Source organism: Lissotriton vulgaris, chromosome 2_2 (genome assembly GCF_964263255.1).
Source record: "Lissotriton vulgaris chromosome 2_2, aLisVul1.2, whole genome shotgun sequence".
NCBI lineage: Eukaryota > Metazoa > Chordata > Amphibia > Caudata > Salamandridae > Lissotriton > Lissotriton vulgaris.
The window spans coordinates 52,880,730-52,895,170 of NC_141688.1; the positions used below are offsets into that span (position 1 = coordinate 52,880,730).

At 45.2% G+C, this 14,441-nt stretch overlaps 1 protein-coding gene across 2 annotated transcripts in view; it reads left to right on the forward strand.

Annotated features, from left to right (window-relative positions):
- The window catches only part of STOML1 (stomatin like 1), a 116,353-nt gene extending 106,769 nt beyond the window's left edge, over positions 1-9,584 (forward strand). For both annotated transcript variants that reach the window (XM_086959269.1, XM_086959270.1), the window contains exon 8: positions 6,008-9,584. In XM_086959269.1, the coding sequence (XP_086815395.1) occupies positions 6,008-6,207 (200 nt within the window). In that variant the 3' untranslated portion in view covers positions 6,208-9,584. The remainder of the gene's footprint in view (positions 1-6,007) is intronic.
- Positions 9,585-14,441: the final 4,857 nt, after the last annotated feature.

Sequence of the window (14,441 nt, forward strand, 5' to 3'; positions counted from 1 at the left end):
AGGTTGTTTTGTAGCGCGCTCTGCTACTGGGGAGTATCCTGGCGCGTTGCGGAGGTGACCAAACATAACACAGAGAGACAGCCTAGACCTGACAAATAAACAGATGGGTCTTGAGATCCTTTTTAAACTTGGATAGACACTGGGCGGTACGCAAATGAAGAGGGAGAGCATTCCAAGCCTTCGCAGTTACCACAGAAATAGATTGGCCGCCCAGACTAGCCTGCTTATAGCGGGGAAGAGTCAGTTTGGCCAGCGAGGCTGACCTGAGACAGCGAGAAGGAGTGTAGAAAGAGAAGCGCTTCCTCAGGTAGCCGCGGCCTAGCTCGTGGACAGCTCTAAATGACAGCACAAGAGATTTGAACATAATTCTCTGAGCTACAGGGAGCCAGTGGAGTGCGCGCATGTGTGATCGAGCGCTCTGCCATTTCGGAATGCTAAACAAAAGGCGGACCGCGGCGTTCTGTACAACCTGCAGTCGTTTGACCAGATACGCCGGGATACCACAAAACAATGCATTAGCATAGTCCATTCTGGACAAGATGAGGGCACGCGCAACCGTTTCCCTAGCTTCTCTGGGCAGCAGAGGGAAGAATTTTCTTAAAGCCCTTATCGTAGCAAAACAGGTCCCTGATAGCTTCTTGATGTGGTCCTCAAATCTGAGGTCTTCTCCGAACCAAATTCCGAGGTTCTTAGCCGGGCCTCCCTTCACCTTGGGACTAGGAAAATACGGGGGCCACAACTCATTCTTAAAGTTGAAGGGGAAGGACCCATAGAAGAGGACCTCTGACTTATCCTCGTTGCATTTAAGCTGGGCCATCGCCAGCCAATCAAACACTGAGGAAAGACAGAGGTGAACAGCCGTTGTATCCAGTTGGTCATCCGGCCAGGTAAAGAGAAGCTGGGTGTAATCAGCGTATCCGATGACCTTAGCCCCAAGCTGTTCGGCCAGGTATATCACAGGGGTGATGTAGGCGTTAAACATCAACGGGCTCAAAGTGGAGCCCTGAGGGACCCCCGTGCAGAGTGGTTTGGCCTTTGAGGCAAACGGTGGCATCCATACTTGCTGCGTCCTATCAGAAAGGAAGGATGACAACCAAGCCAGTACCCTGCCGCCAATGCCGATCTCAGACAGCCTAGCAAGGAGGAGATTATGGGGGACGGTATCTAACGCGGCAGAGAGGTCCAGAAGAATCAGGACCGCTCTGCCGCCATCATCCAAGCACTCTCAAATGGCCTCCGTCACCTCCACCAAAGCTGTCTCTGTGCTAAAGGCCGCCCTGAACCCTGACTGCGCCGGGTGCAGGGCATTGGATCTTTCGATAAAGCTGTCCAATTGGCGAAAAGCCACCTTCTCACAGATCTTCGCCAGGGCAGGTAGCAAAGATATAGGGCGATAATTTCCCGGTACCATAGCCTCAAGCCCTGACTTCTTCAGTAAAGGGAGAAGCATAGCTTGCTTCCAGCATCCCGGAACCGTGGCAGAAGACAGTGAAAGGTTCACAATCTGGGTGACCTCAGTACATACAGTAGATGCCACTCCAGAGAGAACCCGGGCAGGGCAGGGGTCAGAAGGTGAGCCCGATTTCAGGGACTGAGGGAGAGCCTGGACATCAGGCTCCTCTGCCACTGAAAAATCCAGAAACTGCTGTGAGGGTCAGTGGACTGTTTGAGGAACATTAGTCATCGGAATATTGCCTGTGGACAAGGCAGCGAGCAAATCCCTTTGAATTTTTTCAATTTTTTCACTGAAAAAACAGGATAGCTCCTCGCACCATTGAGAAGAAGAGGGAAGCAATGGTGAGTCTGCCACAGGGGATAAAAAGCTTTTAACAATTGAAAAGATCTCACGGCTATTGTTACTAGCTTTAGCAATCCTCCCAGCATAGTAACCACCCTTAGCTAATCTGATGGCGGCATAATATTCCCTCTGGGCAGTCCTCAGGATTGCTTTAGCCTCTGGCTGATAGTCTCGTCTCCAAGCCCGCTCTAATTTCTTGCAGCCACGTTTCAAATCCCTTAGATCGGGCAAAAACCATGGCTGAGAAGGGATGCAGCGAGGTCGGGACGGGGCATTAGGCTTTGTGGATTCTTTGACCGCACACTCTATCCACCCATTAAAGCTACTAACCGCCTTTACCAGCTCCCCGCTGATTATTGGTCGGGACTTAATTAAGGCTCGCTCAAAGGAGGCAATGTTGATCTTTGGAGGGAGGTCCACGACCGGACCCGTGCTCACTCTATCGAGTCCATCCACCTGGCAGGCAAAACTAACCAACTTGTGGTCGGACCACGTCACTCTATCCGACCTAAGTGCCACAATGGGAAAGTTGGAACAAACCAAGTCGAGTAAGTGACCCCCCACATGAGTCGGACCTTCCACCCATTGTTTGAGTTGGGCCAGTTCCAAGATCTCTGCCAGGCGGCTTGCCATAGATAAATCATTGGCCTCCATGTGGATGTTAAGGTCCCCCAGTAAAAGGTACTTTGAAAAACTCAAGACTCTGGGCACTATACACTCCTCCAGTGACTCAATAAAAGGACCAGCATATCCTGGTGGTCTATAGACTAGAGACCCCCCCAGGGTAAAGTGAGGATTAATCATCAGGGAGAAGTGGAGCACCTCCCCGTCCGCCAAACCACCAGCCTGTTCAGTGGAAAGGCTCCATCCCTCTCTGTGAATAATGGCTAAGCCACCTCCCCTGCCCGTCGGGCAGTCCACCCTAACAATTTTAAAACCTCTTGGAACAGCAAGTTCAATACTAGGGGCGCACGAGCCATTAAGCCATGTCTCTGTGATAAAAAGGAGCTCCAGCTCGCCATCGCCCATAATATCAAAGATGTCATCGGTATGTTTAGACATGGATCTGGTGTTAATCAGGCCAGCCCTAACCAAAGTGGGACCAAGCCTGATATCTGCTCGAATGGCTGTTAGCACAGGGGCGAAACCGCAGTTCGTGCACTTCTGCACCTCACAATCCGGCCCAGCTAGGCCGCATCGAGCATCACAGGGGGTGGAATTCAGCCTCAGAAGCGCATTTCTTGAATATCTAATGGCGCCTCCCAGGTGTCTGAGGGGGACAGAGGGACATATAGGAGGGCTAGCCCTGGGCCCGTCCGAGGCACGGACGGGCACAGACGGGCTAACCTTTGGCTTACCTTCGGCGTGCCTAAGGCGCGCCCGCCATGCGCGACCACTGCGCGTTACCGGGGGCATGCTAAATTTATAGCTAGTCCTCTCTCCACCAGCTAGAACGCTGCCACCAGTTCTGCTGGGGAGAAGGACTACCCCTAAAATGGCCGCCCGCCCTCCACTCGACTGTAAACAGCCTGCACGATGTAAGGGGCCAGAAAAGACACTAGGAGCAAAGTGGGTGAATCAAAGCACCCCCGCAATGTACCTGCACAACAAAAAAGGTTAATCCAAGTAAAAATAAATTTTTTAAAATTTTCGGAAAATCTGTGTTTTTTTTTTTCTAAAATGAGCAGCTAATAAAGTAGAGCTCGAGTTATGGGCCACACGCTCAGCAGAGGTTATAGGGAGCTGCCACCACCCTACTCACACCGCAAAGCCTCCTACCTACAGCAGAATTTATAGCTAGTCCTCTCTCCACCAGCTAGAACGCTGTCACCAGTTCTGCTGGGGAGAAGGACTACCCCTAAGATGGCCGCCCGCCCTCCACTCGACTGTAAACAGCCTGCACGATGTAAGGGGCCAGAAAAGACACTAGGAGCAGAGTGGGTGAATCAAAGCACCCCCGCAATGTACCTGCACAACAAAAAAGGTTAATCCAAGTAAAAATACAATTTTTAAAATTTTCGGAAAATCTGCGTTTTTTTCTTCTAAAATGAGCAGCTAATAAAGTAGAGCTCGAGTTATGGGCCACACGCTCATCAGAGGTTATAGGGAGCTGCCACCACCCTACTCACACCGCCTTCTCCAACTACGGAGAATCTAAAAAATCAGGAAATTCTTTACCTTTGAAGCCATCATCCAAATTCATCATTGCCTTCGTTATCTCCCAAATAGATTACACAAACACCCTCTATTTGGGACTCCTAATAGGCCTCAACCGCTGGTTACAAATAGCACAAAACCAGGCAGCTAGCCTGATCTTTGGACAACTCAAACACTGCCATATCGAGCCATTGTTGAAGAAGCTACATTGGCTCCCAGCAGCCCAGAGGACCATCTCCAAAAATAACTGATTCTATGGAGCTTTTACATTGATTGTACCAAAGACCAGGTGGCTAACCCGCTTCTTGTGGGTTCTCTGGAGCGTAACATTTTAGGCTATGCAGTAGAGAGCCATCTCTTGCTGGATTCTGATTTGCATTAAGATCTGCATCATATTGGCCAAAAAGTAGCCTGCGGAAGGACTGCATTCTTATTCTACTAGACCCAAAGTTGCTACCACTGCATTAGCACGTGGAGTCCCTGTCCATGCCAGGCAGCTACGTGTGTATCCCTCCATACACTCATGGAGCACTATTGTCTGTACAGTCTGCTTCATTGAGAGGGGCAATTTACCCTCTCGGTCCAGCAGGACTTTCTAGTTTGTGTTTCTAGTTCTAGATCAGACTCCAAATAGGTACATTTTTGGTATATATTCAAAAGATGAGGAATCTGCAGCTAGAAGTCTCTATGACAAGAAAAAAGCTATTTGCCTTTGGTAATGCTATTTAGCTGCAGATCCCTCACCTACCCCCTCCTTTCAGTGATTTAACTCCATCCATTAAGAAGATCCCAAATCTAGGCATCTGCACACTGGTCACAACCAAATTTCTCTTGGGCCTCTGCATGTAGTGGTGCTGGATGCCTCGAAATCAACTGACGTCAACACACAGGGGTGGTGTCTGTTTAGGCTGAACACATCATTTCCTTAGTGGATTGGCGTCAGTGCGGAGCTGCACTGCATCACCTGACAGCACGCCAAAGAAAAGTTTCTAGATCTAGTCTGATGTCTAGGGAATATTCAAAAGATGAGGAATCTGCAGGTAGATACGAGTCTCTACTAGAAAGTGCATTACTGAAGGTTAGCAACTTGTTCTTCAGTGTGTGCTCACAATAGAGGTTGTATCAGTTTAGTTGTAAGACGTTTAGATTAAGGTTACTCATAACCAGGCTGGGCACGCATTTATGCCGGTTAAAGGCAAAGGGTCTAAGACTATCAAATTCCAGATTGGATAGAGTGGATTGCCATGAGAAATCTGCAGTTTACTTGACTTTGAATTGTCACAATAAACCACAATACAGTGGTATTTGATGATGGGGCTTTAAGAAGTTGGGCAGTTTTCGTTAGGAAAGACCGTTTAGGGCAGCATGGAAGGCATTTTTAATTTCAACCATAAGGATGGAATCTTGTGAATGGAAGTTAGGCACCAGAATAGAAGTAGGTAACAAAAGACATATTGAGATCTAAATTAGTATACCCATGGTAATCTGGGTGATTGCGGGACAAAGGAAATGTCCTCATCCAGAGACACCTCTAACATAGCTGAGCCTGTGTACCAACTCGTGCTGAGACCTACACACAAACTGTCTGACTGATCATTTTTCAACACTATGAATTTGCGGAAAACTGCTGATCAGAATATGGGTTTCATTTTTATGAACATCTTTGGTTCTGAGTTCTGTTTTATTCACAGAAACTGATTTGTCTTAGTATTCTTTATTTATTACCGCATCTTACTGGAGCTTTCTCCCTGAGTTTTGGTGTGGAGTAAGCATCAGAATCCTCCAAAATCAACATTGGGTGACCGTAGGAAAAGCACTCTGATGAGTTAGTTGAACATTATGCTGTTGTTAACACATTTTTCTCTCGAACCTACCAGTTGAAGTATTTAAAGTCATTATTTGTCTCTTCATCTTTACAATTTCCTCTACAGACTCTGTAATTTGAACATGGCCCGTTTGTCTTATCTTCAGTTTCTGTAATCTGATCCTTTCTTATGTGTTCCCTTTTCAGACTCTGGATATGATCTTGTCCCTTGTGTCTTCACTTTACAGGCTGTGGAAGAATTGGTCGTGGGGAGCTTGGAACCAGCCCAGATGTGACATTGGAAATGACCGAAAGTGACCTCCAGGCCATGTTCAGTGGTGACCTGCGGCCACTAGGTGCCTACATGAATGGAAGGCTACGAGTAGACGGAGATCTGCGCACTGCCATGAGGCTGGATGAGGTCTTCAAGACTGTAAAGCAGCGCTAGGTGTTCAATCCTTCTTCATTTGGATATTTTCATGCTCTCTAAAATCTCAGGGACAATATATATGACAGAATCACTACTGAGATTGTAAATAGGACACAATAAGTGACCTTGTTTTTAGAATCAACCGCAGCCTGGTGTGTGTTAAAGGAAGTCCCGCAATAGTCCAAGAGTCAAATCGCACAACTATTTCATGAAACAGCTTAGTGAACGATTCTTTAGGCTGAGAATAGTATATAGAACCAGCATTATTGAAGTCAGGATAGAGACTCAGCAAGTACTTGATTGAGGACATTTCATAGTGTTCTGCATATCCTGAGTTCTTTGTTAACAGGACATTAATCCTCACATTTTCTCACTCCTCTCTCTCCTTTTGATTTGTCTTCTTTGCTCTCTGGAATAGCTATATATTCTATATGATTTCTCCTGTGCCCATATATACCAGCTGCTTTGTTCACCAAGGATTAAGGTTAGACTGCAATGGTAAGTATGATGCATGCATACATAATGGGAATCCATTATCACGATTACCTTTAATTCATCAGATAATTTTCAGATTGAAATCTAATATAGATGATTAGGAAGATAGTATTGCACTATATAGAGGTTGATAATCTGGACCTATCGTAAAATAGCATCCACCCTATTGCCTATCACTAAATTAGTAGGGTAAGTATATATTTACTGTTCTTAACTCTACATCTACTCAACCTATACTTACCTTGTGATATGGAAGATGGAATATTTTTGTTGTGTTATACTACACATGCAATATACTAAGGGTGTCCCTTTGAAACATAGAGTACATGCAGCTTGTTAGGATATCTGGATTTTTTAAAACACAATACATTCTCTTTGGCTTTTTATGCATAACATCCTGGTTAACCACTCAGGTCCACAGTGACATTAGCAAAATGAAAATTCAGTAAGTTAACAGCCTGGTTTTATGTGTAAGAGTCCCAGAGTCTTCTATATGAGTGGGCCATCCAAGTTTCTCATGGCCTGACAGTTTGTCTCTTATTCTTGGGCTTACCTAGGGATACTTTTGAAGCAGGATGTGCAGGATCCATTTTGACTGAACGACTCCTATACTGATTCTAGTCTTCCTCCTCCCTTTCCTACCTCCAGTGCTATCACTATACAATGACTACTCTGCCACAAATGCACCCCCTTAAATATCTGCATAAGAGGTATGAAAGTTTATCTGAGTAATCCCTTCCTTCTCTGCCTAGGTCCACATTAAGTTCCCCTTTTCCATGCCCATAGTATGCCAGCAGACTGGAGTTATGGAAAGAGGAAAGTCGCATGGCGTCTCCAGAGCTGGGGTACAGCAGATATTACTTTTTTATTAACCACATTACCAACTTCTCACCTCCAATTACCTCCTCCAGCCATAATATTCTATTTTGTTGATGGCTGTTTAACATTGCAAATATCTTCAGCATCACTATGACTAGATATTGTGTGGTCTTGGTGCCACTAGCATGCAATGCCCCAATTTCATCACAGTTGGGAATTATGGTTCTCTTCACCACACAGTGTACCTTCAGTCCTTTAGCTCTGGCGTTTTACTATAGCTATGTTCCCTTCCTCAGTCCTTAATCCAGTACATTAATATGTGAGGAGCAAAAAAATACAAAGTGGAATAAATAGTTGGGGACAAAAAGCAAGAGGACCGAAAAAAAAACTAGTGTGTTATTTGTAAGTTAAAAAGGTTCCATATTGTTTCAGGGCAGTTTAATCTAGGGCAGGGGAATAGCTGCATGTCTAATAAATATTCAAATATATTTCAAGTAGTTGTCTAAATCGCTAGATCCAGATTAGGATAGTTCGTGCATTTTGTCCTGGTGCGTCTGCGTTCCTGCGATAATCGTAAAGTAGCAATCCTGGAACTTACCAGGCACCCCTAGTGGAGCCAGAAACATCTGGCAATGAAAGAATTAATCATTAAAAAAAGTGTCTTTCTTAGGTTTATATATTCCTATCAGTAGATGTGTTTACTCCAATGTGGCTACTTGGTTGTTGATTCAGTAGGTTGTTTTAAACCTACTTTCCAGAGAGGTGCCAGTTTAGGATTCAAGAATATCTATTATTGACCATAAGCCCACTGACCTTGTCCCAGTAACACCTTTGCCACATCTTGTCAGGTGCTAAAGATGACCTTTTGAAAGTCTAGCTGAGATTTGCTTTGTCAACAGTGGGTTTTTTGTCTTGCTTGCCTACTTTCAACCGGGTGAATATTATCAGATCTTTTTGCTTAGATTTATTAAAAAAAGGAATCTGCAAATCTTCCGAACATCAATAGATAATCAAACTTTGCCTTCTAGTGAGCTGGCTGCATTCAGGAAATGTTAAACCGACATGGGAGGACCTGTTCGCTGACGGGGACCTGTGCAATACTGCTTTTTTGAGAGATGAGCAAGTTGCTCATCGGTCTCAATCCATGTTTCCTGGGCTTTCCTGACTTAAATCAAGTGTTTAGTGGCAGTAGACCATGACTATAGTTTGCAGAATGTATAAGATAGTTAAATTAAAGCCTAAGCCGGTATTTTGATCACATGGAGCTACGAGACATCTGTGGACATACCGGCAAGCATCTGGTAAGAGAGAAGACTGATCACACCTAGTCAGCACTGAGTGACCTGTGCTGAGCTGTATGCAGGGTATGGACTCTTGACAGATTACTGACCAGAAGTTACAGAAGGTAGTGCCGTCCTCAGTTACTCTGAAGGCTTAGGTACTTCTAACCATATTTATAGTTCATACCTAACTTTATAAGCAGCGTATACAGAAAGAAAAGCCATATAATATTTGCTTACCTTCATAAAATCCTTTGGTTTTATTTATGTTAGAAGTGTTTATTGAGAGAGAATGTGATTGTTGTGTTGTACAGTAGCTACAAGAGTCTAAGTGTACCGGAGCATGGAGGTGTCTCCAGCATTATGCGTCAGTAATATTTGGATTCAGATCATCCCCCCTGTCTATTTCACTGTCTTCAATGAAATAGACAAACACTTTAATACTGAGTAATGCAATTAAGGAATTTGTGCTGTGTTCTCCCTCATATCCATTTCACAAACTCGGCTTGTGTGCCAGGTAGTAAACTATCCAGGGTTGAACTTGGAAGAGAAAATATAACCTTCTCTAACTCGCACCATGAAGCGTGTTCTTGCACTTTCAAAAAAGGATCTGGATTTAAATGTGTTTTGCTTTTTATGTGTAGAAAAAGTATGCCGACGTATGCCGACGTTGTTGTGTCTGTCTCTACAGGTGTGTACTGTGTTTTCCTTTGTTGCTGTGCTTGGTTGAAGTGCTGCAGTGCACACTTAAAAAAATTGCAAAACTTGTTTCAGATTAAATAAAGTGCTGGCCACATTAAAGTTTGCATAAATCCTTCTTGGTCCTCTGGTAAGCGCAGGTATGGATCAACATACCAACATGGGTGTTAGATGTGGGGGTCTCTGGTTGGCACAGGTAGGTACTTGTGACAAATAGGGACCCTCTCCTCTATTCAGGAAAAGGGAATTACACACCTAAAATAACCCCTGCTTACCCTCTAGGTTTCGTGGCGCGAGCAGTCAAGGCTTTTTTCAGAGACGTTGTAAGTTGAGCAGTTGTGACCACATACAGTAACCCAGTGACAACACTACAAATGGACACCACACAGGTTTTATATCAAAAATAAGTAGACATTATATAGAGTTACAACAAGACCATAAACGACAAAAATACACACTATCATTACTCTAAGATGGTAGATTAAGCTTAGTTCAGTTCAGTTCTTAGATGCAACACTCTGCGTCAATGTACCTTATGTTGCGTTGCGCTTCCACGACAAGCAATGTCGCAGCAATGGGAAATGCGGCAAAGTCAGGTGCAAAGAAATAAAGACATAAAGATCTTCCAGATGCGGCACGCTTCTCGGGGATGCGAGAAGTACTCGGTCTGATGTGTGGACTACAGCGGCGACATACAAGATGCGACGGCGGCAGCTCCAGCGGCGACGCTCTTCTCCCATGATGAATGAAGCTTCTGCTCGATGCGACAACTACAGCGGCGACATCCAAGATGCGATGGCAGCAGCTCCGACCGCGACTCGCTTCTCGGTGAGGCAAGGTGCTCTTGGTCGATGCGGTGCAATGTGACAGTTCCAGCGGCGACACCCTCCTTCGGAGTTGCGACGGCAGGCACAGCGACGGCGACACGCTCCGACCTCTGTGCGAGATTCTTCTCCTGATGAGGTGCAGTGCGACAGCTCCAGCGGCGACACCCTCCTTCTTCAGAGTTGCGACGGCGACGCGCTTCCTCTTCGTTGAGGTACAGTTCTCTCCGATGCGGTGCAGTGTGACAGTTCCAGCGGCGACACCCTCCTTTCTCCGGAGTTGCGACGGCAGGCACCGCGACGGCGACAGGATTCTCCTCGTTGAGTCGCGCTTCCAGCTCCTTGTGGCACGCAGTTCCTCAGAAGGCCCAAAACAGCAGCAGCCACTTCCACAAGAACTCTGGGGAGCTAGGAGTTGAAGTCTGTTGTCCCTGAGACTTCAGAAGGAGGCAAGCTCTTTTCCAAGCCCTTGGAGATCCTTCACAAGTTGAAAGCAAAGTACACAAAGTTCCTTTCTCCTTCCTTTGGCAGTAAGGCAACCACTGCAGGCCAATCACCCAAGCAGTACTTCAGTTTGGGAATAGTCTCTCCTCAGTTTCTTCAGGTTCCTCTCCTCAGTAAAGGTTTCTTCTTGTAGTCCAAGAGTGATCTAATTTCAGGGGATCAGGGTCCCAATATTTATACCCAGAAATCCTTTGTTCTCTGAGGGCAGGGGGCCTTTGCCCAGTCCAAACCAGTTCTGAAGCACTCTGTTTACCAGACTTCTCCTTTCCTTTCACAGTGCAGGGCATGCACATCAGACACCCCGCAGGAGGTGGAGCTAGCATTTGGGAAGGCAAGTACAGTCCTGGAGCACTCTGTTGACAGGACTCCTTCTTCTTCTTTCAGTGTGCAGGGCAGAGACATCAGCCGCTCCCCAGGGGGCAGTGCCAGCATTGTGGAAGGCAGGCACAGCCCTATTCAGAGTTCGGTGCACTCCTCCCTCCCATCGAGATGCAGATCTCTCTATTCACCACTGGGTGACTCAGCCTGTCTACTGGAATTATCCCAGCCCTGTCACTCACAGAAACCAGACATAGGAATACACAAACTAGCAGAGGCAGGTTTGAATGGTTAGACAAGCAAATACCTACTTTCTAAAAGTGGTATTTGCAAACACAGAATATTAAAATAAACTTCACTAAAAGATGTATTTTATTATTCTATAGTTCAGGCATACTAAACTCGACTTTCTCCATGTTCTCTGAGCCTGTTAGGATTATAAAATGTAACAATTCTAACAGCCCATTCTGGCCTATGGAGAACAGGTAGCCTTGCAATAGTGAAAAACGAAAATGGCTGTAATTCACTATTAGGACATGCCACACACACCAGGGCTTGTCCTACCTTATACTTACAATGCACCCTGCCCTTGGGCCTACTACAGGGATGACTGATCTGAAGAAAAGGGAATGTTTAGGGACTGGCAAGTGGGTGCCCTTGCCCAGTCAGCATGACAGTACCAGACTGCACGCAGGCTCTGCAATGGCAGACCTTAGACACATTTTACAAGGCTGCTTCTGTGGGTGGCCCAACCAGTGCTGCAGGCCCACCAGCAGTATTTGGATTACACGCTCTGGCACACTCAGTGCACTACAAGACTAGGGTCTATAAGTACATATTTGTAATTGATCTCCACACAGAACCTTATGTTTTAGTATTACTGTATAAGCCTAGGTTCGGTTAGGGTCATACGGGCTACCCTCCTTTTGGTTCAGGTATCGTGCATCGGTGGTGCTTATATGCGGGCTCCATTTGTCACTTTGGGACAAAGTCAGCACAATGCTGCACTACACAACCCATCAGTGATAAGGAGCAATGCTTTATGAGATTCTGGATTCATTCCAGTGCCTGGGGATATTCAAAAGATGATGAATTTGTGGTTAAATAAATTATCAACTAGAAAATGTTGTGACAAAGGTAAGTAACTTGTTGTTTAAAACAGAATCGCTAGACCAGGCAGATGACCTAAAAAATATTCTTCAAACTAGCCATTGGCACCTTATATAACACTTCTCCTTTATCTGAAAGAATGTCAAAAATAATATCTATGCCTGTTGTTGATCAGCCACCTTGTCTTTAGGAGAAACTGGATGATGAAGAAATAAGCAGTTAAGTAAACAGGACTATCTAAAATGATCAGTTTGAGTCTTTAATTCATGTAGGCAATTAATAATAGTAATTAACAAATCTGTAAATGACAGATCAGAGAACCTAACCAAAGGGAAGGGCTTCCGCGAAATGTGCGAAACAATACCCCGAATCTAAGAAGAGAAAATTCTCTTCTTGAATCCCCTCACTCACCAAGAGTTGCCCCTAGGTGACATGCTTCATCATTGGGGACATGCCAGACAGCTATTATCTGGGGCTTGATGCAACTTGCAGAACTACGTAGTAGCGCTTTTTGTGAAAAAATGTTAGTGCAGTCTGTGGGGGAGTGGTGATGCTGATGCTAAAAATACCCAGCTAGTGAACGATTAATGTATTCCTGCTCCTAGTTGGTATGGATAAAAAGGGGTTAATAGTAGGAAGGAAGCGTAACTGTTATGTGTATACTGTCCCTAGTATTTGGTCTACATGTTTCAAGGTGTCCCCTAAACCTCTTCTGCAGGACCACATGGGGACCAGCCCCATGTGTACCACTCCGTGAGAAAAACAATCCTATACTAAAGAAATAATATAATAAAGAATAGATGCACACCTAATGTGTGAGCACCTCAATTAAATACATACGGATGAAATCAGACTCGTAGTATCTGTTCAAGGAGATAAAGTGACAAAGAGATTAGTACATATTGCCTGCCCACCTTTCACGTGGGCAGGTCCAAACGGTGTGTAGTGCTTAATTCAATGCGTTCCTTTATAGTTTTTGTCGGTGCCCTTAGTAGTAAAACTTATAATTAGTGCTTGTATCCAATGTGACACCTTGGAACACATAGGACTACTCTATTGTGAGAAAGCATGGTTAATTGTTAAAAACATTGGTAAAAAGAAAGAAACACTTGTGAGCAAACATTGCAAAACAAAACAAACATACTGTTCGCAATTTGTAAGAACATACTTTTGCAATTAATAATACGCTATGTATCACAAAATGGAAAAAATGAAAATATATATTGACAAAATGACATTTAGGTCTTAATTTTACGAGTCTGATGGTCCACGGACCGCCAGACTCGTGGAGGCGATGAGGTGACGGTCTCAAGACCACCCTATTACAATAAGGGCGGTCGGAACGCCATTGCTCCGCTGCAACCACCTAGGAACTGGCGGTGTGGCGGTGCTGAGGAGGCAGCAATATGTTTGGCTGAACCACCGTGGTCCCACCAAGATTTAACAAGTTTCCTCTCTGCTACCGTTTTCATTGTGGTTTCACTGCCATGAAAACCGTGGTGGAGTGGAAACAAAGGTGGCCCTACAGGGCACCCTTGTGCCACTGCGCCATGTGGATGCACACCAGTTCCTGCATATCATGAACTTTACAGTCCAGGCCGTGCAGGAACTCTTTTTGGCGTTCCCTTTGCAGTGCTTATTTTCAGGGTACCACTGTGGGAATATTTTTAAAAAGCCCGCCAGACAGGAGGAAACTCCTAATCTTGCGGGCGGCCTGACTAAGCTTTGGGAGTTAGACGGCAGAGCAGACCCAATGCCACACCACCAAAGTCGTAATCAGGCCCCTAGGGTCTTTAGAAATAGTAGAACACTCTTAAAGTACTCATTAGTCTGAATCTTCTTGTGTCTGCTTGTTGCCATGAATGTGGTTGGGGTGGGGGGAGAAAGACAACATGTCACCACTTTGGCATTTTGTCTTTGCCCCACCCTGCACAAAACAAACAACCCAAATGGCCACTACTTTCCCTTCCACACTAAGGTTTGGATAATGTATGCGATGAATCATCCTGTGTGGTTATGCTTTTCCTTTCCTCCAAAAACAACAAAATCCTTGTGCAATGTCAAAGGGATTATAATGGCTGTACTCTTTTTACTTTTAAAAGTACACTGGATTAAAGAACATATACATCCAGTCTTGTGATTACCTCATTGTTTGAATACTGGCACAGAAACACTAAGGGGCCCATTATGATGACAGGCGGAC